Source organism: Corvus hawaiiensis, chromosome 4 (assembly GCF_020740725.1).
Source record: "Corvus hawaiiensis isolate bCorHaw1 chromosome 4, bCorHaw1.pri.cur, whole genome shotgun sequence".
In the NCBI taxonomy this organism is placed as follows: Eukaryota; Metazoa; Chordata; class Aves; order Passeriformes; family Corvidae; genus Corvus; species Corvus hawaiiensis.
Window position 1 is genome coordinate 74,113,754 of NC_063216.1, and position 27,810 is coordinate 74,141,563.

A 27,810-nucleotide genomic window follows, 5' to 3' on the forward strand; every position below is an offset into this window, starting at 1 on the left:
CAGATAATGCACTCATTTCTAAAAGCCTGGAACAAAAGAGCCAGTTGAGATTTGCTGAGTAGTTTCAAGACAGCCATTAAATATAAATATTTTTTAAAACAATTTACTCTTTCCTAATGCTTTTAGAGCAGCGTGTGGGAACAGAGTCTAAGTGCAGCATCTTACTGCATTGGAAAGGACATGATGAAGGTTACTGGGCTCCAGATTTAACTCTTCCATCTCTTAATTGTGCAGAACAGTTTCTAACCTATATAAACTACGTGAGTTTGTAAAAAACTTACCCACCTTTCCTGGTGGTGACAATTAAAGTTTGTATTTTTAAAGCAACTAGTGCCAAGGATACACATTTTTCACATTTCTATGGAAACAGTTTAATGGTGAATTTAAGTTTCCATTCTTAAAATTAAAACTTGCAGCAGAAATGAAAATTTCGTTCTTTTGAACCTGTAGATGGAAAAGGGACTTGCTTTGTGGGGCTGTGTATGTATAAATGATACTTCTACATTTGGAGTTTTAGTAGCCATAGGTAGGATTAATTTGATCTAACTTAAGACATTTGAGTCTGCATCAAGCACTTTAGGCTGCTTCTACTGTCAACAAAGAGAAAAGGCCCATCCATACTGTGATTCACATGGTCTGGCTTAGGTGTCTATTTAAGGATGAGATGGATGAGCCCTCATGATTTGGCTATGTGGAACTTCAGAAAAAACGTGTTTGCTGGGAGGTCATCCCATGTTGATCACCATGGATTGATACTAAGGCTCCTTTCATCCAGTATTGTCACCAATAACACATCCTCAGCAAATCTGCAGGTTCTGCAAAACTGGGGCCATGGCTGACACCCCAAATGGCCTGGCTTCAATCCAAACCAACCATGATCTAAGGAGAAATGCAAGTTTCTTCACCTGGGAAGAATAACCAGTACAAGATACCAGTACAGGAAGGAGTGGACTGGCAGGGCACATTCCTGCTGGAAATGGGCTCACAGGGGATGCCTGGCTGAATCCAAACCAGCAGTGCACTCTTGTCACAGAGCAGACCAAACACACACTGAGCACTACTCACAGACCAGCACATGGAAGGCTATTTTGCTCTTCTCTGCTCAGCTCTGGTGAGGCCATATTTAGGATACAGTCCAGTTTTGGCACAACCAGTACAAAAGGGATGTGGATAAACTGGAAGTGGTCCACTGGAGGGGTGCCAAACTGGTTACCCAGAGAACATGACCTACAGGGAGGGTGGAGGAAGCAGGGCCTGTGCAGTCTGGCACAGAGAAGTCTAAGTATGGTCAAACTGTAGCCTGTGACTGCTTGAATAGAGTTACAGAGATAATGGAACTAAACTTTCTCAATAATGCCAAATAATGTAACAAGGGGTAATGGCCAGAAAGTGCTGCTTCAAGGCTCAGATTGGACATTAATAAAAAATTAACCTGGAGGGTTGTAACTGATTACCCAGGGGAGCAGCTGAATCCCTTTTGTTGGAGGTTGTCAAGTCTGTAAATCCGTGGCTGAATTGCTCCAGCGCTGGTAAAAGCCCAGCTATGAGAACAAGGATGGACTTCCCAACTAACACATCCATTATGATACGTACTACCATCATCTCTGGAATGTGTCCAAGCCCTTCAATTCTCTATTAATAACAATACATAGCAATTCCCATCCAGAACTACAGGGGGGAGGTTCTGAACAGGGTGATCTGAGCTCTCTCTCAGTCCCTGTGACTCCCTATGCAACCTGAGACACCTTAAACTGATTTTTGCAGCACAGTTACTTCTAAAACCACAGATTAAATTCACTGCTCAGAAAAACCACTGTCTTTGAATTTTCTTAACATTTATTACATACTTAGAGTAAATTTATTGTGTCTGGCATATGTAAGAAGAGAAATTTAACTTTCAGTAAGAACAAAAATATGGTTCCCAAAGGCAACTGCGTGAAGAATCATAAAGCATAGCTAAGGTTTGTTTAGAGACGGGGCTCATTTCTTCTCCTGAGAGTGTGACCAGACAGGCTTACGCTTCTGAACAAAGGCTTCGATACCTTCCTGCCCATCTCTCAAAGTCAAATTATCTACCATGACCTTAGTAGTCATTTTGTAGGCAGTGTCGAGGTCCTGGGTTATCTGTCTGTAAAAGGTGGCTTTCCCCAAGGCCAGGACAGATTTGCTGCTTTCACATATCTTCTGAGAGATTTTCATGGTCTCCTCTTCCAGCTTGTCTTCTGGTACCACCTTGCTGACAAGCCCGTGCATTAATGCTTCTTGGGCAGAGAGAGGTTCACCAGTGAAAAGCATCTCCAGTGCCACCTGAACAAGAAAGAATACTGTGTTAAATCAACCTAACTGCCTTAGTGCTTTGCTTTGTTTGGGGTATTTCAGCCTCCTCCTTCAAGTCAGTCTTTTCACAAATGATTTAAATCTTTTGGTCTTTTAAACTGCCAAGGACCTGTTAAGAGGTCTCAGCAAAGAGAAGGACTGGTCTAAAGCTGATCTCTTCAAGCCTGCCTGCTGATTCCAGCTGTCCTAGGCTGACACCTCTGGGTTTCTCTTCAAAAGCCCACAATCTCTGGTGATTGCTGTACAAATTAAGAGAGAGGTGGATCATCTGCAATGTCAAATGACTGAACTTGGTATTTTAAGCTGGGCGTATGTGCGGTTTTTGAAAACACCTGTCCTAGTTTTAAGTTTAGTATGAGTAGTTTTAAATATGGCCTTTTTATAGCCACATTATTTCAGTCTCCTGCTGCTTTCAGCATCTGGTGCTTGAGGTTGGAACTAAAAAATCCCCCAAATACTCAGTGACTATTCAATGTTATGTATCAATAAAGATGGTTTTCTAAGACTCATGATGCAATTGACCAATGCCTGAATCATAAGAGCTGATTATCCTCATTAGCATCTTTGCTCTGCTACAAACAATGGCAACACTTCTTTTGTTAAAAGGTAAAAATCATCAATCCTGGGAACTGTAGGGAATGTTCTTACTGCTTTGAAAAGTGGCACAGAGAAAAGTATATCCCACACATTTTAGAAAGGTGATCCTACAGCCCAGAAATACTAATTCAGAAGCAGCTACAACTGCACACAAGAGCACACTTGGAGAAATCCCCCATGGGCTCTATTTGAACAGGATGTCCCTGCAGATGGGAAATTTCAAGCTGAAGCTCTTATCCAGCAATAGGATCTGGGCAGTTCAGTCACTGCATCTCAGCAAAGCCCTGCTGGGCTTGGGCTGTCTGTCTGCATGAATCCAATTGGATCAGAACTTAAAATTTCTTTTCTCAGTTATGGAAGCTTTACAGATTGTACTGTTTTTTATGTACAGAGAGATGTGCAGCCACAATCAGTAGGACATAAAACAGGAAGACAGTATAGGAGGGTTTTAGGTGCTATTTAAAGCATCTTGATCTACAGCCAGGCAGATCCTGCTGGCAGTGAAATGTCACTGCCTGGCAAGAATTGATGCCTCGGTGGGACTGTTATCCTGAACTTGCAGGGGTTTCCTCCTCAGGGGAGAACATCATTGGCTAAAGCCCCGAGCTGTCTGTTGGAAAGGAAAGGGACTGCTGAGCTGGTGGGCAGCTGGGACGAGCTCGTGCTGCTTGGAATCACATCAGTAGGAAGCTGCCTTTCCTAAACAGAGTTCACCCTTTATTATTTTTCCCAGTCCAAAGAGTTATGGAGATGCCTTTTGAAATAAAGTACTTTGAATGTTGTACTGCAGGAAAATAAAGTTCAGGAAATGGAACTAAAACTTCCAACAAGGGAATCTACTTCTTGCAAAATTACAAAGAGTATCTGGGAAGGAAGCCTACCTTCCTTGGAAGAGATCTGCCCAAGGCCACAGCTGGTGTGGAGCAGAACAGCCCAATGTTTACTCCAGGAGTAGCAAACTGAGATTTCTCACTTGCCACCGCGATGTCACAGCTTGCCACGAGCTGGCAGCCTGCTGCTGTAGCCAAGCCGTTTACTTTGGCAATCACTGGCACTGGAAGTTTCTGGATTAAAGTCATAACCTGCATTCACAAAAGACAGTGGTCAGTATGGAAATTCAGGAAGACCCGATCCTGTCTGGGAAGCCATCAGAAGTACCTTCCTCTCTATTCATCAAAAACCCCCCAAACTGTTGGATCTTGGCTCCTTTCTGATGAACAGATGACGAAGGGCCCTTCAGCTGTAGCTTTCACACATGGCATTTACAGCATTCCTTAAATATGGGCTTGGCAATGTCTTAGAGATCATTAGTACTGGAGGAACTAGAACTAAAGGTTTCAAAGGACTTTCTGTTGTCACACTGAGTGGGATCAGGGGTCAAATTCCAGCACCACCACAATCAAAAGGGATTTTGCCATTCTCTCCAAATGCTCCAGGGTTCACTTTAACTTCCCCACCTCCCTGACCTGGGTCTTTAACAAGAACTTGGACAACCAGTGAATCAGATCTTACTTTCACATTGTCTACTTGATGTATAGGCTGATCCTGAGCTTTTAACTAAATGCTGGGAAGGAACATTTGATCACAAGTGATTTGAAGGTGGTTATCCCTAGACTTCTAGGAAAGACATTGCCCAAATACTCAGCTGCAAGGAACACTGACTCAATTAGGAACATACCCTGACTCTGCACATTGTTGGAGATATGCACATTTGTGTTCTAGCCCTTCTATTTACATGTAAAGAAATCCAGGGAAAACATTAATTTCACCAGAATCAGGCACTAAAATAGCAGGGCAGTAAAAATCAAGGAATCTGAAGGAATCTGTAGGAACAGTCTCTGCTTTAGCAAGCAGAGGACCAATGCTGTCCCTCCTTAAACCAATGCTTGCTCTTAACACCAGGCAAAGGCAGAGGCACTCAAGAAGAACTGCTTACCTCTGCACATAATTCAAATACTTGGGAATGATGCTTCACATCATCTTCACTTGACAGTTCCTTTAAATCATGGCCCGAACAAAATACAGGTCCTTCAGCTGCAAAGAATTTCAGGAAAAGTCAGTCTGAATTAATGAAGAAACCAGGGGTAGCAGTGTATCAACATCCCAGCTAAAGGGATGTCAATGACATGTCAATGTTCAAAAAGAAGTTTGGGGAGGGAGTTGTAAACAAAATTCCAAAAGATTACCTTCTGGGTTTTCTGGTAACTTTAAATTGCTGCAGTGCAACATTTAAGCACAATAACACCCATTATCACTTTTCAAGATCTCATTTTACTTCCATTCCACTTAACTCAGTTAGAAATAATGCACTTCACACCTTTGAGCCCAGTTTTGTGTAAGGACATTCAAAACAGCTCCTCGCTACAACGATAACTTGTCAGCTGGAGCAAGGCTGGAGGGCTCTGCCCTCAGACTGATAAATACACTTAGTCCCTATTTATTGTACCCAGAATTAATTATTAACTTTTGCTAAATAAGCATCAATATTTTTTCTGCCATGGTGTTGTAGGTCACAATGGAAAAAGAAAGAAAAAAGGCTATTCTGCTACAGGAGAACCAGAAGGGTAGTTGGGTGTTTTCTCCACTGCTAAACTGACATCCAGAGAACCCCCAAAAGTATGTCCAGGGTTTGGGCAGCAATAGAGGAGGTTTCTGTGGAACTAAGCTTTGGATTTGCTAAGATCAGAACACTCTATACAGGTACACAATCTTTACAACAGTTTTCCTTTGTCCTGAGAATAGCTGCCATTAGAATGAACCAATGTGATGCTTTTCAATCCCTCAGAACTTCTCAGATATTTGTATGGATGTGACATTTCCAGCTACACCTATGCAGACCAAACCTCACCTATGGATTTCTTATGGATCAGATTATTGAGACACAACCTATCCAGAAATAACCACACAATTAACATCAGTCAGCTCATGGGGTTGGCAGTATATATCTGGAGATTAACTACATCTGCATTTGAACCTCATTGAAGAATCCAGGGCAAAGTCTGTGTTAAAGGCCCAAAGTGTTCGCTGAGGAATCTTTTATTTTCTTGAAATTTCTTCTTTTGCACTTTATTCAGCAGGGGAATTAGAAATAAACAAGAACATGCAATTTCTAAAAAACCAAACACAATTGTGCTCACAAACTCCCAGAGCACTGTCTTCCCAAAGGAGAACCTTCAGTGTTTCGCAAAATTTGTCACTGCTGTTTGAAATGAGGAATATGTATATTTAAACTCACCCCTGTGAAATCAGCTCACTTCCACTCTTGTGTGTGTGCCCTTACACACACAGTTTTCCCCTATGTATAGGAAACAGCATCATCCTAAATTAACAAACCAATTCCTCTGAGATGTTTGGGAGGGAGGCAGAGGAAGATTATCTTAAAATAGCAGATGAAAAAAAGATGGTTTAAGTACAGCTCAAGTTTCATGATCTTTAAGGACTCTACGGGTTAATACATAAATGGAAGGAAACTAACAGGCTCTGAGAGAGGCTGTTTTACATCCGTGGGTTATGGGTGTCTGTGGTATTGATACTACGGTCTCTCCTTCACTGGAGTGTTTTAAAAATAGTTCTGACAAACCATTGGCAACGACAACGAGGCTGATCCTGGCTCAGAGTAGGGAAACAGAGCACCCGACTGGCAGAAACCCTGGTTTTTACTACAGCCTATACCTGTGAACGAAGGCAAGAAATGTCATCCTAGCTCTGCCCGTTCCTGCACAAAACCCCTTTCTGGGAATGTTAAATGCTTTACTTCGCTAACTTTTAGAACTTTTGTTTGACTTTTTTCTGTTTAAAGTATTCTTTACGTACAGTTTTAAACCACTCAACCCTAACCCTAAACTGCCGATTGTTTTTACAAAGGGAAGCAACTCACCGAGTGTAAACACCCCCATAGCCCAACTGAAATGCTGACATTTTGAAACGTGTTAATACTTAGACATGTCGGCCAAAATCAAAAGCATAACAAACCCCAAGTCAGTCGCTAATGCTGTGTTAGGAATGAGGAACTAACTAAGTACAGGAGCGGGGAAGCTGGGGTGAGTACACAGGATCAGCGTGACAGGGAGGTCTGCCGGGGGCCGGCAGCCCCAGGAGACCACGGGAGCATTAGGGAAACACGCAGCTCCCTTTCAGCCCCGTTTCCTGTAATGCGGACCGAGGCTGGGGTTTCAGCTCCGCGTTCCCCGGTGTGTGCCCCGCGCCCGCCCGGCCGGGGGCCGCCGTACCCGCGATGACGATGACGCGGAGCTCCCGGCTCTTGACGTCGTGCAGCAGGTCCCGCCGCAGGCTCTGCAGCATGGGCAGCGACAGCGCGTTCCGCCGCCGCGGGTTGTTCAGGACGATGGTGCTGCAAAACCCGTGAGACACAGCGGGGTTACGGTCACCGAGCTCCGAACGCGGCCGCGTCCCGGAGCCCCCGGCGCCCCCGCTCACCGCACGCCCCCCGCCTGCCGCAGCTCCGTCAGCGGCTCCTGCCCGGCTCCCGCGGTCGCGGCGCTGCTGAAGGCGGCCGTGAGGTGCCTCCGCAGCCGGCACAGCCCCGCCGCCATCGCTGCGGGGTCGGGACGCGCCGGGCGGGGGCGGAGCTCGGCGGCACCGGGGCTGGCGACGCGGCCCGGGCCTGACCCTGAGCCGCCGGTGCTGCCGGCTCACAGAATGGATTTGGTCGGAAAAGACCGCTGAGATCGTCGAGTCTGATTTATGACCGAACACCAGTTTGTCAACCAGACCATGGCACTGAGTGCCACGTCCAGACTTTCCTTAAATACCTCCAAGGACAGTGACTCCACCACCTCCCCGGGCAGCCCATTCCAATGTCTAATCACACTTTCTGTGAAGAAATTCTTCCCAATGTGCGACCCAAACCTCTTCTGTCACAGCTTAAGACCGTATTCTCTCTGTCGCTGGTTGTCTGGGAGCAGAGCCCGACCCCCACCTGGCTGCACCCTCCTGTCAGGGAGTTGTAGAGAGTGAAAAGGTCCCTCTGAGCCTCCTTTTCTCCAGGCTGAGCCCCCCCAGCTCCCTCAGCTGCTCCTCATCAGACTTGTGCTCCAAACCCTTCCCCAGCTCCATTTCCCTTCTCTGGACACACTCCAGTACCTCAATGTCCTTCCTGAATTGAGGGGCCAGAACTGGACACAGCACTCGAGGTGTGGCCTCAGCAGTGCCCAGTACAGGGGAAGAATCACTTCCCTGGTGCTGCTGGACGCACTGTTCCTGGTACAGACCATCCACACAGAGCCTCCCTCGGTCCCACTCTCAGACCTGACTCCTGTGCTGGAAGGCCTGGGTGGGCAGTGGTATCATTAATGAGTAGCTGGGGTGTTGGAGAGCACTCGAAAATGTTGACTTTTGTGATAATTTCTTCAGATTCCACCAAGCATTTTCATCTATGACCATGGGATGGAGATTAGGACTGTGCTGAGTGAACTTGTCAGTGGCACTGGGGTGGGATCTATCATGACAGGACAGCAGTGTCATGCAGAGAAAATGACATCACTTTCAGGCTGAGAGTAACTAGCATGAGATGAAATTCAGTTCTACAGGGCTTGGAGTCTACTTGGGAACTAATAAATTGATAGTTTATTCACTGGGAGCTCATAATATGGAAATTGTTATGGGAAAGGCCTTCTTTGTTCTAATTGGTTCTGCAGAGTCAGTCTGTAGTCCATATGATGCATTCAAAAAGAAAAAAAAAAGGCAAATGTGATTTTAGGAGGTGATTTGGTGATTTTAAACTTCAAATGTGATTTTAGAATTCAGAGTATTTTAGGGGCATACAGGTACATTCATAGCTCATCTTGAATTATTGCTTATGCTTCTGGTCACCTGTGTTCCAAAAATCAAGCTAGAAGAGGGGCAGCCATGTGGATGAGGCAGCTGATGAACAATCTCATCTGCCAGGAGATGCTCACAAGCCCAAGGACCAAGCAGCCTTGTTCCACAAGATACAGGTACCCTAAAGTGGAATAGATTTAAATCCAGCATACACTCTTGTAAATGTAAATCTGTGCTCTTGCTTCCTGATCCCCCCGTTCTTGTGAGTTGTTGCAAAGTACTTGTAGGTTCCCAGATGTGTCTCCAGTTTTCATCAGTGTCTGTTGAACCCCTACAGCTTTTTTGACTGTAGTGACAATTGAGGCTTTTCAGTTGTGATCATCAGCCTCATGAACCACTTGAGTTTTGTGATTAATAACATATTTACTTACACAGATAGTGCATTCCCACACCAAGCTGTTACTTTCTGTTTACCGATTTTATGTTGCCTAGCACAATGACCCCTCAGATTCCTGGGCTTTGTGGCTCTGCTGTAAGAGCAACTGTGGATTTATGTACATTTATGTACACTTTTCAGTGTTGAAGGTCACTGTTAGACCTGAGAGCTAATTCTGCTCTGGGCTTTCCCCACCTGACCATTTTCTTTTTCTCATGGTTGTTTGTACCTCATGGTCAATTCACTAAAAAATTCTTCCAAAATTTAGTAAGTGGTAGGAATCTGTAGCAAGGAAAAAAAGAAACATTTAGAAGCAAATGAGATCATCTTATATAGATCTCAGCAGTTTTCAAAGTCCCTGGTTGGTGTGGCAAAGGCCAGCACACCAAGAACACAACTTGTGTGCTTGCTCTGGGAGGAGTTCCCAATCCCCTGAAACTTTGACCACTTACCTCTTTCAAACTTGTGAATACAACCTGATTATTTTTCTTCCAGTTCCTTCTCCTTCTCCATCTGCTTGTCCTTTTTCTGTCCATCTCAGAGGAAAGAATTTTTTTGTGGTCTTCTCCAAAAAGCTTATTTTTTATATAGTGTTTCCAGCTCCCTGGAAATTCAGCTCTTTTTAACTTTGATTGACAACCTCATGTTTCCTTTCACACCCACCCCCATTACAGATTGTTTTTTGGCTGCAGCTTCCCCAATGCATTTAGCAGACCTGCTGCTGCCTTCTCTGAAAAAGTACGGAACAAACTTTCCGATTTCAGGCAGATTTCCTTTTTATAGCATTTGCCAGCAGCAGCATTGTGGTTACGGCTGAGCTCACACTTTCAACTGGAGCCAGCCAGAAGCCAGGATTGCAGGTACCAGACAGGGCTTTTCTAATCCTTAGCTGTATTGATCCTCATAAAATATAAAAATGGAAGTGACAAAGAACATGACGCAACTTCATCCTTAGATCATTCCAGAAACTATCAGGATATCACACTGTGCAGGAAAAGATGTTTTGAGATTCAGGTGTGCTTAGGTGCTGTAAAGCCCTCTGTGCTCTCCATTGTGATGTTGCTAGATACCATGCATGGACAATAAAGATACAGGATCCCTTCCTTTATGAAGCACAGGTATTTATATGGGTCTTTATTTCCTTGGCTTTCAGCAAGCCCAGATGGGATATGCATCTTCCAGGAGCACCTGCTGCTATAAATAGCAGGTCAGCCCAGGGCAAAGGCAGACCTTGTTGGGATGCAGCTGAAAACATATCCACATACACATATGTAAATTAGTAAATATATCCATAAAGACATTTCTGTTAATTGGAATGCTATGATGAAAACTTGGGACTATTTTATGGAACATGAGGTAGACATATCCTTAGCAGAGTTTCATGCAAATTATCTCTTGTCAAACGTTGGCATTCCCAGAGGATCTTGTGACCTGATTTTCAACACCGCTGAAGGCATTCAAATCCCACAGGGAGCCAGGGGGCTTTGGCACCTTTAGAACTCAAAGACTGCTTAATTCTGGTCAGGTGTGTAGTAGTTCCAGGATAACAGGGAGAGCAGGGTCCTGTTCTTGCACCCAGGCCAAGGAAAATAATTTATTTCCCTGCTTTGTAAATTCTGCTAGCAAAGAGATAGCCTAGTGCATCATGGTTTCTCTGATGTGGAACCCTCCAGGACTGACTAAAGAAAAGATGAGAAAAGATTTTGCATTTTTGTCCCCATTTAGCCAGGATTCTGAGCTGAGTTCCAGCACCACAGGATGGGTGCTGTCTGTGTAACATTTTTTCTGTGTCCTTAGACAATTTATGTTTTCTATATTGCTATTAAGATAGAAATAGCAAAGAAACTTCAGGACAATGTGTTATTGTGCTGGGATTTTCTAAGGGCATGAAGCCTCTCTACTCTGTCCAAACCTGGAATTCCCATGACTTTGCAACCAAACCTCCTTTGAGTCCTAGCCCTGGGGTTTTTTTCTTTGAAAAGTCAGAGAAAAGTAAGTTATATATGTCTTCTCTTTATAGAGGCTCTAATTACTTGAAGTAGTAATTAAAAATCAGTTACAGAATTAATGTATAGGAGACTATCAGAATTTTTAGCGTGTACTTTAAGAGAAAGTTACATTTTTTAAAAAAATATTGATTATTCTGCTAAGAGAAAGGATTTGAATCCAGTTTTCACTCCATGATTACTACTGAGAATTTGCATCAGCCTGTGAACCAGGCTAGTCCCCTGCCAGTCAGGCCCAGATCAGGTCCTTACCTGGCAGTACTGCTGCCTCCTGCCTTTACATTTAGCATTCCTTCAGCAAACATTCCAGTGTCCTGTTTGCTCTTGACATTAAACAGAAAGCTCCCGTGTCACTTCTGCTGCAATGTTTTGCAGTTACTGCTCAGAGCTGTTTCCCAGACACTGTGTGGCAGCACTGCTCCGTGTAATGGGTGCTGTTTATTTTCCCTTCTGCTTGTGAACCAGGTGATTGACCAAAGCCCTTTTGTCACTAGACCCATTCCTGCTCCTCTTCATTTGCTTTCTCTTACCCTCCCCACACTCATCTTTTGTCTTGCACTGTCCTCGCTTTTAAAGTGATTTCTATTTCCCCAGCGTTAACATTAGATTTTTTTTGTATGTGAGATTCTTAAGATGTGAACAATGACCAGAATTATAAAATATGTGAGACTATAACAGGCTTGGAAACAAGGTGATATTCTTTCCTTCCCTCAGAGGATCTAACCTTAGGTCCCCGGTTTAGATACTTAAGTCTGCAAGGCTCCCTACGCAATCAATAGAGACACTGTATCCCCTGCAGGGCTGGTCAGTATCTAAATTAGCTGCCTGCTCCCAGTGTCTCTCCAGGCTCCTCCTGCCCTCCATTCATTGCACCAGTGTTGGGGTTTAACCCCAACTGGCGACTCAGCCCCGCTCATTCACTTCCCCCAACAGGATCAGGGAGAGAGTCAGAAGAGTAAAAGTGAGGAAACTCATGGGTTGACATAAAGACACTTCATCTGGTAAAGCAAAAATGGTGCACACAGGCAAAGCCAAACAAGGAATTCATTCCCTACTTCCCACGGACAGTTGAGTGTTCAGCCATCCCCAGGACTGCAGGGCTCTGTCAAATGTAACGGTGAGTTGGGAAGACAAAAGCCACCACCCAAAATGTCCCCCCCTTCCTTCCCCCAGATTTATATGCTGATCATGGCCCTGAATGGTCTGGGGTATCTCTGGGGTCACTTGGGGTCAGCTGTCCTGGCTGTGTCCCCTCCCAACTTCTTGTGCACCCCAGCCTCCTCACTGGTGGGGTGGGGCGAAGAGCATGAAAGGCCTTGACTGTGTGTAAGCCCTGCCCAGCAATAACAAAAACATCCCTGATCTATCAACACTGATTCCAATACAAATCCAAACCAGCCCCATGCAGGATACTGTGAAGAAAACCAACTCTGTCCCAGCCCAAATGATCTCAGTAGGGAACCAAGGCAAACTGGTCTGATGCCTCTTGTGGGGGATGTGAACTTTGCCCTCACTCACATGGAAAGGTACAATACTGACCTCAGCCCAAGGACCTCTTTGGAAGAAGGGAGTACCAGAATGTTCTCACCCTGATGATTCTCTAACTGCATCTTAGGATGCACTTCCAGATGTCAGTGTCTCTCTGCTATGGTTGCAGACAAAATCGTTGCTGTGAATGGTGAGGTAACTTGTGTCTGCTGTTTGGGGCCAAGAGCAAAAGTTTGCCTAAAGTTGTCCATACTTCGGAACAGACACTATTGTGGCCTGGCTTTGCTCCAAGTCCCTTCTGCAAATGACCACACCACAAAATTGCACCCTCTACCCAGCTTGTCCCTGCCTCTGCCGGTTACTACTTTACTGTAGCAAAATACACTGAATTTTCTGGACTCTTCTGGTTCACCTGTTTCCTGCCCCTTGACCAACTTTCAGCTTGTTTCATTTTCTTTTAATCCTTTTCATCTCATTACAACCACCATATTAGAACCAGGGAAAATGCTCATTTTCCAGTTAAACTGGATTTTTATCCAATAAGAAAACCAAAATCTTACAAATGAGCACAAGAATGACAGAATCCTAATAGTTGTTCCTTGGCACCACCAACACCAGAGGTGCACAGGGATGACACAGACAATAACATCCACCTTGGGAAGAAAAGTTTACAAAGTCCCAGAAAAAATTAGTTCAGTCAGAAGCTGAAGCCAGTCATGTCCACACCAGACTGGTGCAGGAGGAAGAGGAGGAGGAGGAGGAGGCTTCTATGTGTCCTTGCAACATTTCTTGCAAGGGGCTTGGCACAGAATGCTGCTCATTACCAGGTTGGTGGTGACCTACATATCTTAATGGTGTATATTTTACCTTATCTTACATCTTGTCTCCCCTGTGCTGTGTCAGACATGGCAGCCAGGAGGCAGGACAAGGAGTCATCAGGAAAGCTGCCAACTGCTCATGTGCATTTTCTTTATGGAAGGAAATGCCAGGCAGCAGGTTGGGCTCAGACCATCCAGCTGGCCTCGATACTCTCACCATGCACTTTCATCTTATCAAGGCCACACATGTTAAATTCACAGTGTGTTGGCACAAAGGAAAGGGCGATGGCCTGATCCAACACAGCTGTCTGATACAGTGGAGAAACATCCTGTAACTCTCTGTGTCAAAGTGCTCGTGGTTCCTGTTTCCAAGCAGAGGAAGCAGTAATACATAATGAGCACAGAAAATTATTCTGTGTTTAGGAAATACGCACAAATTGAAAGGGGCATTTTTATAATAAAGAATTATTTTAGTTTTGAAGGAAAAAGAAAAAGCTTCAGGAAATTATGTCTGCCAGTCCCCTGGATCTGTCAAAGAGATTGGAAGAGATGTTAAAAGTTGCAGGAAAATTATTGCTGAGCAGAACAAAAAGACAGAAATGAGTGCTTGCCCTGAGGAAGAGGCTGCAGCACAGGCTCAGTGATGCTCTCTCTGGTGTGACCTCCTGACCAATCCGTGGGCACGCGTGTGCCAGTCGATACACGGCGCTCAGAGCCAGCCCTGTTCTCACCCAGCCAGAAGCTATGGGCTGTGGAAGGGAGCTGAGACATGGGGTGTTTGTGCCACACAGAGACACTGAGAGACAGGATTTACATATGTGGGGAACTTCAGGTTACTGTGACAGTACATGACAGAATTAAAATTAGCTGTCAACAGTGTTTACTAGTCCTGTAGTTGAAGAAAGAACCGAGTTGACTGGATAAAAATCCCTAACACTCCATGTTGCCTGCCCTCCCACTTCGCCTCTGTTCCTTTAGTCCTCTTGACCATTCCCTAAGCAGACGTACTGCCGTGGGAAGAGTGCGGGCTTTTGGCAGTCTTGGCACAGACAAAGCAGTGCCCAGTGAACTCTGTGGCTCTTCTCTAATTTGAGGTGGTAATTTGTGTCTCCAGTCGCTGTCCAGCCATCGGTGAGTTTAGGAGAGGTGGATACTTAAGATCACTGAGAACCCCAGCCTGCTGTTAAATGTAGCAGGAGACAGACAGTCTGATCACATTTCCACAGGAAACCAGGCTAAAATAACCTTCACGATCATGTTAAACTCCTACATTTAAAATTACACCATTGTTTTCATGAACAGCCTCCTGCACAACAGCAACACTACAGTGAACTAGAGATTTTCATCATTATCCATCTGTTTTATTGAGAGCTGAACCAATTAGTACTGGAAAGGTTCTTAATATGGCAACGGACTTACCAATTATCAATGAATATTTCAATGAACTAATCCCATTAGTGAATTTTTAGAGTTTCATTTATTTTAAACAGCTGACTGACTCGATTATCTTTGTTTTTATTTTCAGTTTTTCACTCCACTTGTATGAGAAATTTAGGCTTGGGCTTCACAAGACAGCAGGAGAGACGTGCATGCTGATTTTCCCCTCTCTTCTCATCAGAGGCAAGGAAATCAAATGCTTCCTCAATTTACATCCTGCTTAATCCCTCTGACATTAATTTACTTAAATCTGGGTACATGATTTGTTCAATTAGATCTGAACAGTATGCAAAATACGAGGGTTTGGTTAGGTCTCTTTGAAATAATGTAGTTTAATTTATCACTTATTTTTAAACATGGCCACCTGCATTTCTCCTTCATCAGTGTTTATATGTGTAGTTTTGGAGGAGGCAAAAGAAGGCCATTCCTAAGTAGCAAATTCATTTAAATTTGGACTTCAGTGGTCCTTGTGGGTCCCTTTGAACTCAGGATATTCTATGATTTTTTTTTTAAATTTCTTCTTGTTTCAGGAGTACCTTTTGTGCTTGGCATGTTAAGCTCTAGGAACCTGGGTGCCTCAGCTGGCACTACTATTCCCAGCAGGAAACCTTCAGGGAGATGAACAGCATGTATTTGGACATCTGAGACAAATGAAATATGATTATATGAATTAATTGTGGCTGTGAAGTTTTTCAAGTTCTTCACGTTTTTCATGAACATACAGATTTGGTTGTTGACAGTGGCACAATGTTTCATTTGAATTGCTGAGGATGGAAGAGTTTCTGACTTTGCAAGGCACCCCAAGACACAGCTGAATCCCAGTTCTATTTGAAGCTGGTGGCTGGGTTCTTATGGATTTCACTGTCATCAGGATTCCATCTGCCGGTTTGCTGGACCTGGCACAGCAATTCTCCAGCACTGACGCTAGTGGCAATTCATGACAGTTCATGAAGACCTACTTTCAGCTTTGGGATATGCAGTGCCATCCAAACTGGGTTGGAACTAGATGATCTTTAAGGTCCTTTCCAACCAACTCATTCTGTGATTCTGTGATAATATCATCTGTGCAATCTCAGAGCCATGGAAGTACAAAAAGGAATTCAGACAGCATGTTGGATCCCCAGTGCTCCCAAAATTACAGAGGTACATAATTGCACAGCTTTTTGATACTGGAAGACCAACTACTTTTCTTCAGTGCACGTTAGCACTAATCAGTTGTCTAGATCTGGACCAATCTATAGAAGTGAAATTACAGAGACATTAAGAAGGTAAATCATGTTTATTACACCAGTGCCTAAGGCTGAGAAAGTACAAGGCTCTCCCCAGAAGACACTGTACTCCCTGCTCCAAAAAAAGCTCAGAGCTGGAGAAAAGCAGCTGAATGTGTTTGTAAAGTGCAGGTTGCAATTTGAGAGCAAGCACGTAGGCTATGCAGTACCTTGGTCATGTAAGAGTCAGTTTGAGAACAAAAACAGAAAGAAGAGAGAAATGAGAAGAGACACTGAAAAGAGGATTGTTGGAGTAACAGTCCCAGGAGTGGAATGAAGCTGATGTAAGAGATTCTGAGCACAGGGGCTGGAACAACCAACCAGTGAACATGGGTGACTGTTGAGCCAGCACTGCAGAGTGGGGATGGCTGTCACTCCTGCCTTGGCAGCTGCTTTCATGGCTTGCTTCTTCCCCATCTGAGACCTGGTTCCCCAAGAAATGGGGATTGCTCTCAGTATAGGTGTGAGCCAGAGCATCTAGAGTTAATTTCTTTTTTCTGAACTTCCTTTTAAAGCAGATTTAAGGAGTAAAACAGACAGAGTACACAGAGGGACATTTGCAATATTATGTTGAAAATATTGCCCCAGATCTCAAGTTTAGGAACTAAAGGTGGGTATCCACATGCTAAACTGGAGCAAGTCTAATGCTGGTTTTAATGCTGCTCACAGCCTCATTGATGAGATGTTTTGATGCCCTCTTGTTTCTTCACTATATCAGCTCTAGGCCACCTCAGGATCTGACCTGTGCTGAGGGAGTTCTCCTGTAACACACTGAGCTCTCTGTCAGTTTCTTCCATCTGCTCGAGCAGGGATTAGAATTTGTCTCGAGGAAACCCCATTTTCTTTTTATAGCTTCACACTGATTCACCATGGGAAGGGGTTCAGTTATGAGGAATGTTGCAGGCTCTGAACTATATCCTGCTCAGCTGCACACCTACAGCTTCCACTCATTTGTAAAAAAAGACTAACATGCATCCAAGGGGGTAATTTGGTTCTGTTCCTGTTATTAGACCTGCATGACTTGACATTACTCTGTCAAGTCATAGAAATAGATTCAGGCTTTTGGACACCTGTTATTATCATTAGAAGACTTTATTACTCTTTGTAGGAAGAGGCAGGCTTTAGATGAAGAATAATTCTCCTCTCCATATCCTCAAGTTCTACTGTTCCCTTTCCAGTTATGTTCAAACATGACAGCTGGAACAAAAAAACCAGTCTCCTTTCTTTGTATATGCAGGTAATTTGTAGCTGCATTCTGTCCAAGATTACAACTATACCAAAAAATGTGGAGGTTTTTTTGACCTATTTCTTTGATCCAATTCCCATCCCCCAAAAGGAAATCAAGCAATGTCCAATCCTGCAACAAAACCCATAAAGAACAAGGTATTATTTTAATACAGTTTTAAAAAGTGTACTAACTTAAAAACTTTAGGTGCAGCTGATCCAGCTGAGGGTAGGAGAATGCATAGGTAGGAGTGGATGAGCCCATCTCAGTGTCCCTTCCAGTTATGTTTCCTATGATAATATGATTGGGAAGAGGATAATTATCAGCAATATCTAGTGTGAACACAGGAGCAGATTTGGAGTGCTGCCTGATTGCAAGGTATTTGTCTGACACTCATTGTCATTGTATGACAATGCTTTAATAAGCATTGAAAACATGCAGTTACATGGCCCATCTCTGGCAAAAATAGACTGTCTAATGTTTTGTGCTCTGTATAAATGCCAAGTGTTTAACACATGGACACACAATGCTACCACCTGAAAACACTACAATCTGTAAATCCTCGATTCTTATTTGCAACAGAAATACCAAGAATCTTTCAGTTTAAAGATTCTTTAAGAATCTTTAATGTAAACACTTTCTTATGAGTATGGATGAACAAAGTGTGTTTTTTCTACTCAAAAATAGATAACAACTTTATAATCCTGAAAAGGACTAATGAGTCTGATCTTTTTCTACAAATGCAGATCCTGTTCTGGCACCTGATCAGCTGAGTAGGAGGTAAGTATATATTTAAAGACTCGATACCACACAGACAGAGCAGATTCCTGTTTGGTTTTTGTACTGGTTTATATTCAGTTCTCAGTGCACTTGAGATTATATTTTCCAAACACTTCTCTCCACTTACTTCATCAAAGTCATTCAAATCTGGATTTTAAACCTGTGTTTCTAGCAAGTTGTCTGGAAGCAGATTCATTTACCTAATGTAAAGGTTAGACTCAGCACGCAGATTAAGACACCTAAATTTAGGTGTCTGCACGTAGGTGCTGACCTGTGAGGTGGCTGTGGAAGCTCCGGCGCGGCCAGGAGGCACCGGGGCTTGTTAGCTTGAGAGGGCTCCAGACTAACTCACTGGTGATCAGATCTGAGCAAGGACTTATGGAGCAATTTTCCAGTGTAATCAATGAAAGTCTGGACAGTGGGGCTTAGGGTGGCATCAATCCAGTCACCTTTAAGTGTTGTATAATGAGCTGTCTTGTGCCCTCCAGCCCTTTGAGTGCCCTCCAGCCCCCAGAATGGGAGCCCTGACACCTGGTTTACACACAGGCACATACACTGTTGACACAGGGACCTTAACCTAAGGTTAAGTGAGATCCATCCCACCCAAAGGGGATACCAGAGGAAGGGATCCTCTCTGCTGACTTCTTGCAGGAGTTGGGCCGTAGAACAGAGCTCAGAGCTCTGGATAAGCAGTCTCACAAAACCAGTGGTTAGATTACACCTGTGGCCCCGTTCATCTAAGGCTTGCCTGGAGCCTCTGCACATACCAGGCTTTTCCCAGCTCTCCCAGAAAATCTAGACAAGAATTAAAAATGATTTCTTTATGGACAATAAGGGTATGGGGCAGGGGGGTGACCAATGATTCCTTCTTCCCATGGAAAAGAGCTGCAGGACACAACATGACTGTGCTTCTCTATCTCATTGCAGATGTTCCAGAACAAAATTATCAAGAAAAGGCTGATGCAGGTTGTGTGACATATTTTCTTGTCTACATGGGAAGTCCAGGATGTATTTTAGGTGATGCATTTTGTGTCATTTAAGTAACTGATACTGTAGCTATGTTTGCCCTGCCAGAGGATTTCTAAACTCTTTGTACCAACTAACTTTAGTTGAGATACAATACAATGGACTTACTCCTTTTTCTGCATTTTCCCAAATTCAGATTTCACCCTTTATCTTAACTGAGGCAGCAGCAGCACCATGTATTTTCCATTACCTCCTCCCCTGCTTCTAATAAAAATTCAACTATGGGTCAAATCCTTGGCTGGAAAGAGCCTATACAGACCAGGATCTGCTGTGTATAAAAAAGTTACAAAAACAGGATGTGTTTTATTTGACTGGAGTGTACTTAATGGTCAGGGGTCGTTTTCATTTAAGACACATTTTTTCTCATGGTTTTCAAATGTATTTTGTTTCTTAAATGACAGCAAGAATAAAATGCATTTTTCCCAGCATTTTTTCTTAAGGATCTCAAGGCACTTTGCTGGCAGTAAGTTGCTACATATTGCAGCTTCCCTACAGAGTGAATATGTCACTGCTGGCCTTATCTGCTTTCTCAGCTTTCAGGCTTATTTCCCTCCAGTGGGAGGGAAGACCCTGGGTGCTTTCCAATCTAGAATTATTAAGAGGACAGAAACAGCATATATTTTTATGTACTTTTTTTTCCCCTTTCTTTTTGTTACTTGTATTTTTCTTCATTTGTCTTCCCAAACTGAAAACTTGGTAATGAATTCTTCTTTTATTTCACTGGCATACTATTCTTCTCCCTTGTATTTAACTACTCCCCAGCAAGTCTCCGGTTTGCCCTGTTCCATTCATTCCCTCTGGAAGGGTTTTCAAGTTTTGAAAGTTCACTTCAGGAAGATTTCATAATAAGAACTTAGGGAAAATAATATAATCTTGCTTTAAAACACTTCCTTCCTCTGTTTTGCTGATAGATTATAACAATTCACAATACCATCTGGCCAGCAACTGCTACAGAACTTATTTCATTTTTTAAACTGTATTTGTTTCTTTTGGTTGTGGAGCCCATAACACAAGGTTTCCCCTGCTGCTGTTCTGTGATCAGACCCAGAGTACAACATGAGATCAAGACGTGCCCAAATGTCTGGAATTGGGCAAGAAATATCCTTGGCAAATGATCTATAGACTTACATGGAATTAGAACGTGAATCCTGTGGTGGAGGGCAAAATGCAGGTCTGCATTTTCCAGGTTGATCCATTTTCTAAAATCACAGGAAAATCTGAAGAGAAATCTGACCTTCCCCTTCTTAGGGGGATTTCGTAGAAAATTCTTAAACTCATAGATTGAATTCAAAAGGAGAAAATAACCTGTTTTATGAATCCAGTTTAGACATAACTCAGAATAACGGAAATAGAACTGGACAAGACATTTTGAAGAACTTTCTACAATCCCAGTTTTAAGGAATCTCACAGAACAGTTTATGAAGTTGGGTAGTGCTCAAGTTCAAGTTTAGGAAGGACAGCCTCCATCCCAAAACCTAACTGACAAATGAAACATATTTCAGCTCTAAATTTGATCACACATGGGTTGGGAGCATTAGTGGTGATACAGAGGGGAAGTAGAGCCTGCCCCCAGATCACCTGCAAGCACTCAGTGAATGAGGGGAGTGAGACCTCAGGGTTTCTTGGTCCTCCCTCCAAGCACATTTGGAGCACTTGTGAGTATCAGACTTTCAATACATAATTTGAGGCTTGATTCAGTGTGGATCACAAGGTGGTGCAATTTCCGTGAAACTACTGCTTCTTATCCGACAGCTGCTCATTTAATTCACTTGTGTAATTTTGAAAGAATGTGAAAATGAATTACTCAAAGCAATCTCTAGTGACTATGAATGTTCTTACAGCCCTTACCAGAAGGTGATTATGGTGTAAATGTACAGAGGACTCAGCAGACAGATTCACTGTCTGTCCCATGAGCAGCTGCCAATCTTCAGGGTCAGTGCTGCCCCAGGCACAACCTTGCTAACCAGCATCATGATTGATGTTGCCTTTTTGATATAGATCTCTTGATCACCAGCTTTTTCATATAAGCTGTGGCCAGACAATAAAAGGCAAAGGCCAGTGTCACATTAATGACAGAGGGCATAAAGTTCTTGGAATTTATTTTTAGTTCACCAAACCATTCTAGTCCCGAGGTTTAGATTATTTAAAGCAAACACTACTGTATACCCAACACATGATATTTTCTCACATGTTGCCTCAGTTCCACATGCTCATGTCACTTCCATGTGAACTACAGCATATTGCAAAGCTGTGCCGTATTCTTTTAATTTTTAGACTGAAGGATTTCAAATGGAACCTAACATAATTAGATTACATGTAATCTCTTCCCATTTTGATCCTATTCTCAAGAGTGTTTGCAAAGGAGCTTACTTGAGTCTTAAATGCACAACTTGAAATCACTCTGACGGAGATGAATGAGAGCAGCATGCTCTTAGGAAAACATCCTGATGTGTAGGACAAAGCCTTGTGGCTTTATTCAGTGAAGTAGGTGTCTCCATTGGCAGTGTCTGCTTCAAAATCCTCAACACACAATTTTTTAAACTTCTTCACAAAACCTGTAACAAGTTGATTCAGAGTCTCCCCTTATCCATTTGTCTCCTGAATCAACACAGACTCCTATTAATACCTGCTTGTCTTGGGGCTTCCACAGAGCTGTGTAGCTTCTATTCAGGTGTCAGCCATCGAGATAAACTGCAGTTCAGAAGGGTTTTCAAACAGCCATCACCTTCCGGGGAGTACATTAAAAGAGATTATGCATTGCCAGACAGCAAGGCTTGTCAGGTCAGGGCAAAACAACATTTTAAGCCGATTGGCTCATATATCTCAAGGTATGTGTGTCCTTGCACAAATTCACTTTCCCCTCAACCCAGTATTTAAGAAAATCCACCTTTCATGATGTTGATCGAGATGAAGTGTGGTCATATTGAATCCTGCTTATTATCTTGAGGTTACAAAAGGAGAAATATCTCTGGATGTGATAGTAAGTTACTGGACTGTAAGGAAACTTTGAGGAAAACAGCCTGTTATTTGGTAGTTGGTGCCTCACCTTTCAGAAAGCTCTTCCTTGCATAAAAAGGATAAAGCATGTTTATGCTTCAAAGGTGTTTGCTGAAAGTTTGGGAAGCTTCATCCTGCTTTACAGCCTCAAGCTGGCTTTCTTTGCCAAAGCTGAGGGGTGCCTTTATTAGTGCTGGTGGCTGTGTACAGGGACCTTGGCTTCCCTACAGGATGAAACGGGGCACCTGGTGTAAACACCAGCCTCAGCAGGATCTATGAGCACACCTTCTTCACCGGCCAGGAATGTGAGTAACCTCGTGTCCCTGTGTTTGGGGAGCCTGGCCCTGGGAAACGCAGCAATGGCCCTTCCCTGAGAAATGAACTCTGTTCCTTATGGGTGTGAAACAGCTTGAGGGAGCCTGGCCACCCTCTCGTTGTCTTGTTTCACTCTACGGTTGCCATATGGGCTTGGTTAGGGAAAAGATAAGCACGATAGGACTACCATGTCCCTGGCAAGCTATTCCTGCAGTTAAGGCTTCATAGGAAACCTTCACGCTGCTTTACCCTGAACAGGAGGCTGACCGAACACAGATGGCTCAAGGCAGAGGGGGAAGAACGTGCTTGAATGCAAAGTCCAAGTTGCATCCCCCACTTCACGTTGTGCTACATAAATTCTACATGAAGCGGAGCTGGGAAAAGACCCTAAATATCACATTGCTGGAAAAAAATTATTTTGTTCTTTCACAAGCAGCTTTACCTGAACGAACTGAATGTATTTCTGCTCCATCAGTCATTCACACTTCTCTTTCTGCTGGTTTCAGCAGCAAATGGAAAAGGTCATAAAGATTTAACTTTTGCACTACATTAGACAAGTAATTACACCTTTTGCAGGATATACTATCACAGCACAGAGTATCGACACATTTTATTACAGGCTTCCATTTTCATTCGCTTGTAACTTCATGAAAATAATTCCCTTTGAGGCTTTTAGATTTGTTTGTGTCTAAAAAATTATTCTATTTCTGTTAACTCTGAGCTGCTTTTGACATTCTGGTGGTTATGAGTGAGTGATAATAAACTTTAATTGTGACTGTGCTCTGAGCGCTGACTCTCTAAATACTGTCATGAGATTCCTGGTTCCTTGTCTTACTGTAACTCTACATCAGATCTGCACTTTACAAAAATGTATCTTTCAGCTGCTCTCCTGGAAAATCACAATAAGGCACACAAAAGATGAAGCTGATGTTTTGTTGAGCATCATTGCCAATAAGACCTAATAGTCTGTCTTATCTCTTCTTTTTCTTCTCCTGTTTTATGTTCTACTTTTCCTTGATTTGAAAGCTGTATGTTTTGATTATAGCTTTTCCCTCTCTTTCACCAAATCCCTTTGCATCCTCCTGCGGGAGCAGGATGAAATCCTGTTAACAAGAATCTAAAACTCAGGTTCAGAAAAATATCCCGATTCATGTTCTAAAGCCCATCCCGTGCTTCAGTTTAGATACAGCCACACGTGCCTTCTTCAGCCAGGCTTTCTGGATTTTGCATTTGCTGTGGACAGCCAATCGTGCATTGTTTGTGTACTCAACATAGAAAAGGATATCTGGGAAGTTCTATGACATGGGATATACAGGTAAGTGACACATTTTTGGTGTTGTGATATTTTTCAGTTCACTGAAAAACTACTTGGTATTAAGACCTTTAAAAAAAGAAGTTTTGTACTGTGTAAGTGTATTAAATGTTGCTCTGTGTGTAGTTTTCATAGATAAAGAATACTGAAAGTTAAATCAACATATAAAAGGAGAGAGAGAAAGAAATGAGAGAATATTGAAATAACAGAATAAGACAGAAGGAGGTGAATGGGAAAAGGCAAGAAAATGCTAGAAGAGACAGAAAATTTGGGAAAAAAGGAAGGAGAATTAAGAAAATCTGTCTTGACAGACAGAGGGGACAGAAATAGCCCCTTTCATCAGGCAGCAAGCACTGCACACATTCAAGTCTGATTCCCATGGCAGGAGCCACCAAAAGCAGGAAGAGAGGCCTGAATGGGTGAAACCTGAACCTCAACAAACCAACAGAGCTTGTGGACAATAGGACTGGCTGAGGGCAAGCGAACAATCCCAACCAAAAGGAAAACAGTCCTTTAGGCAGCCAGAAATAGTGAAGCAAAGGGCAAACCCTCCTGCTCCAAGTCCCACCCGACTCCTGCTTTTAATACAGCCCTTCCTATGTAATGCAGTGTCTCCTTGGGGCTGATGTTCCCACGTAAGTGCAGGCAAACCTCTGCCTAAATCATCAGTTCTGCAAAGCTCCTGGAAATGTCGATGACATGATCAGGGCAAGGGATGGGCTGGAAGTAACACCTGAAACCCACCACTTTCATTTTGGGGAAAATAAACGAAAGCAAACCCAGCAGGTGGTATAGCAGATACGTGCATTTAAGCTTATAAAATATTGAAGTTTTGGAGCAGCTTTTTTGGGAATAAAGAAGTTGCAGAGCTGCTCTGGTCTATTAAAATAAAGGCTTGTGGTCTTCCTGAAGAGACTGATAAAGGATTTAATCACTCTGGATCAGCTGTAAATTGTGCTATCTGATCTGTGTTTAATGAATGAAAATGGGAGGAATTTACTACTCATATTGCAAATTTACTCCTGGTTGTAATGTTGATCCCTTGTTCTGCACCTTTTGTACAGCTCCAGGGCCTGGAGTTGTTACTCAGAGGCACATGGCACTAAGTGGGTGTCTTATCCAGCTTGTGGGACGCCACCTCAGAGCTCCTGGTGCCCCTTGGAGCTCTCTGTTCCCCACAGGCACCAGGGACTCTCCTCCTCTCACTTGGCTGCGGGTGTTGCCCTGGAGTTGTGTGCAGCTCTACATGTTCAAGTCTTGAAGTTGTCCTGCTGTGTTGTCCCAAAGACTCCAAAAATAACTTTTCTTGTAGAAAGAAGGAACAATTAAATGTTTTACTTTACTTCCCTTGGCTGGGGCATGGAGGGAATTTGGAGCATAGGGAAAGGGCCTGTCTGGGACCATGCTGCTGGGAAGCATTTGGGCAGCCTCTCTCTTGCCTTGGGGAGCACAGAGAGAGTTTGGGATCATCATCCTGTCCTCATTCAGGACTGGGATGTCCCCTACTCCAGGAGGAACAGGGGAGGTTCTCCATTTCCATTCTGTGATGTGAAGCTGTGTTCTGTTCAACTCCATTTCTAAATCCTGCTTGTTTTCCAGGTTCCTGATGTTCTTAGACAACGGCTACATGTTGGACATTGAGGACAATCTGTTGGCTACGTGAATGATCCCTGTCCCTCCTGGCCTGGAGAGGTTTGGACATAACATCATCCCTTCTCTTGTGCCTGGGGGCTTGCTCACAGGAAACTGGAGTGGCATTTATCCTCTAAGAGCTTCCTGTGGTAGTCATTCCTCCTCTCAACTCACATACCCATGCAGCTAGGCCAGAGGTGAGTTTTCTGTCCCAGCTCCTCATGTCTTCTCCATGCAGGTAAAACCACAGGTTACCTCACAGAGTGTCCCCTCTCTCTCGAGCAGGAGCCTGCTCCTAATAGCAGAGACTCTGGTCTGTACCAGATAGGGCAAGGAAAATTTCCTTTTTAAGCTCTTCTAAAAGTTTCTGGTGGCCCTCTTTAATTTCCTTTTTTAAATTCCAGAAATCCTCTTTCAGTCTTTCCATGGATGAGATGTAGGCCCACAATGGGGCGGAGATAGTTTCTTCGTATATCTGGAGTCTGCCAAACCAGAATGCCCACTTTTTTTTCTCCCTTCTTCCATGCCAACATTCCTAATGACTTGGCACATGACCACATGTTTTGTCTGCACTGGACGCTGTCTGGATTATTAGGGAATCACTTGTTATCTGAAAAGATTATCTCCAGCACAGCTAATTCTCTCAGGCACTGGGTACGTTCCTCCATAGTGTTCCACTTGTCTTGGTGCACTGAAAAGTCTTCCTTGCAAAGGTATCTTTCCCTCACACTTGACAAGAATTGCCTCCAGAGGCTGAGAGTTCCTGTTCTTTTCCTGATCCTCTGGCCAATATCTGCATCCCAGGACAGGGATCCCAGTTACTTGGCGTCATTACCATCCAGTGCCACACTGTCGACCGCGATAAGTCTTGCCAAATACTCAAGGATTTAAGTGGAAATAATCTTGAAAGAAATAATTAAAATCCCTTCCAAAGGGAGGAAGTTTTGGAAATTATATCACTTTCTTAATTAATTTTTTCTAAGTAATTGTTTTAATCAATCAAAAGCAGTGTATTAGTCTTAAGCAGTGTCATTTTCCACTTTAGCCAGCACGTCACTAAGTTTCTTTTGACAGACTTATTGTTAGATCGCCAAAACTTTACGTTTTGCTAAACTAACCCTGATAACCTTCAATGAACAAAGGAAAGGATCCAAAGGACACCCAGGATCCAAAATTTATGGCTGTCCAAGGACATACTGGAGTAACCAGAAGACACTAACAAAGACATGACAGTCTGAGCACTGTTGACTCTACTGGGGAAAAACTGATAAAAGGGCTGAAAAATGTGGGCTAATTAGCACAAGAAGCAAGAAACCAATAACTAATAGAGTAGCAATTAATGGAGAGAATTATGCAATTTAGAACCAACAAATGTTAACTTGTTTGCTAAAATGTGTGAGTGAAAAGTTTTGGAAATGGAGTGCATGTGGCTGGAGTTATCTGCTATGCACTCCAGCTGGGAATAAAGTAATGCCTGCCCCCCAGTGCTACAAAGTAAAAGTTTGCGAGTTTGATTGCTCCCGATGTTTTTGGTGTCATACTGAGGAGCCCAGAACTGGACACAGGAGAATGGGTGTCCATACTGAGGACCTTGGTGGCTCATGCAGCACAGCCAAGGAGTTTCTCAGCGACACGAGGCCTCTTTGGTGTTTTCCCCCCGTTTTTCCCCACAGGAGCTCGCAGCCCCGGCCAGCCACCCCGTCCCGAGCCCAAGATGGCGGCCGCGATGGGTCAGCCCTGTGGGAGGGGCGGGGACGGGGAGGGTTTCCATAGCGGCGGTGTCACATCGGGGCACTTCCTGGTCGGAGGCCGCCAGTCCCGGGGCAGCGAGTAGGGACGCGCCGCTGGGGAAGGCGGCGGAGGGAGGGAGGGAGGCCCCGGGAAGAGGAGGAAGCCGAGCAAAGGTAGGGGCACGCCGGGACTTTGCTCCGGCCATTGTGTGGCCCCGGGGTGGCCGGCTGGACCCGTCCATTGCGGGGGTGCGCGGGGGGCCGCGGGTGTGTGTGGAGGTGCCGTGCCGGAGCCTCCATTGAAGCGGGCGGGTGCCTCCGGGCTGCGGGGAGGCGGGCACTACCATCCTCCCCCGGGGGGGGGGTGCGCACCCCTCGCTGGGCCGGGGAGGTGGAAGTGGCGGGAGCCGGCTCCCGCAGGGTGCTGGGGTGCTTGGATTGTTCCATTCCCAGCGGAGGGGTGTGTGCGTTTTTGGAGGTCCCCTGCTCTTTCTGCTGGGGAGGGGTCGGCGCGTGGGGGCTGCGGAGGGTGCGGGACGCGGCGGAGCCGGGAGTGCTGGGGGACCCCGGGGGAAGCCCTGTGGAGATGCCCTTGGTCCCATTGTATGGTTGCAGTGAGGTCTGG

General features: G+C 44.1%; 2 protein-coding genes and 1 long non-coding RNA gene across 3 annotated transcripts in view; 2 read left to right on the top strand and 1 right to left on the bottom strand.

The window, feature by feature from the left end:
- Positions 1-1,814: 1,814 nt before the first annotated feature.
- Positions 1,815-7,514, bottom strand: ECHDC3 (enoyl-CoA hydratase domain containing 3). Its single transcript, XM_048302454.1, has 5 exons — positions 7,372-7,514; positions 7,164-7,285; positions 4,871-4,968; positions 3,816-4,016; positions 1,815-2,307 (listed from the first exon to the last, which is right to left on the bottom strand). The coding sequence occupies exons 1-5, from the start codon at positions 7,485-7,487 to the stop codon at positions 1,981-1,983; spliced, it is 864 nt and encodes a 287-aa protein (XP_048158411.1). The 5' UTR covers positions 7,488-7,514; the 3' UTR covers positions 1,815-1,980.
- Positions 7,515-15,438: 7,924 nt separating this feature from the next.
- LOC125325349 lies at positions 15,439-19,486 on the top strand. The gene is made up of 3 exons (XR_007203293.1): positions 15,439-16,778; positions 18,140-18,173; positions 19,101-19,486. It is a non-coding gene; the product is annotated as an uncharacterized LOC125325349 (long non-coding RNA).
- Positions 19,487-27,254: 7,768 nt separating this feature from the next.
- The window catches only part of USP6NL (USP6 N-terminal like), a 112,529-nt gene continuing 111,973 nt past the window's right edge, over positions 27,255-27,810 (top strand). The window contains exon 1 of the mRNA XM_048300744.1: positions 27,255-27,359. The gene's annotated coding sequence lies outside the window, so the exon portion shown is untranslated. The remainder of the gene's footprint in view (positions 27,360-27,810) is intronic.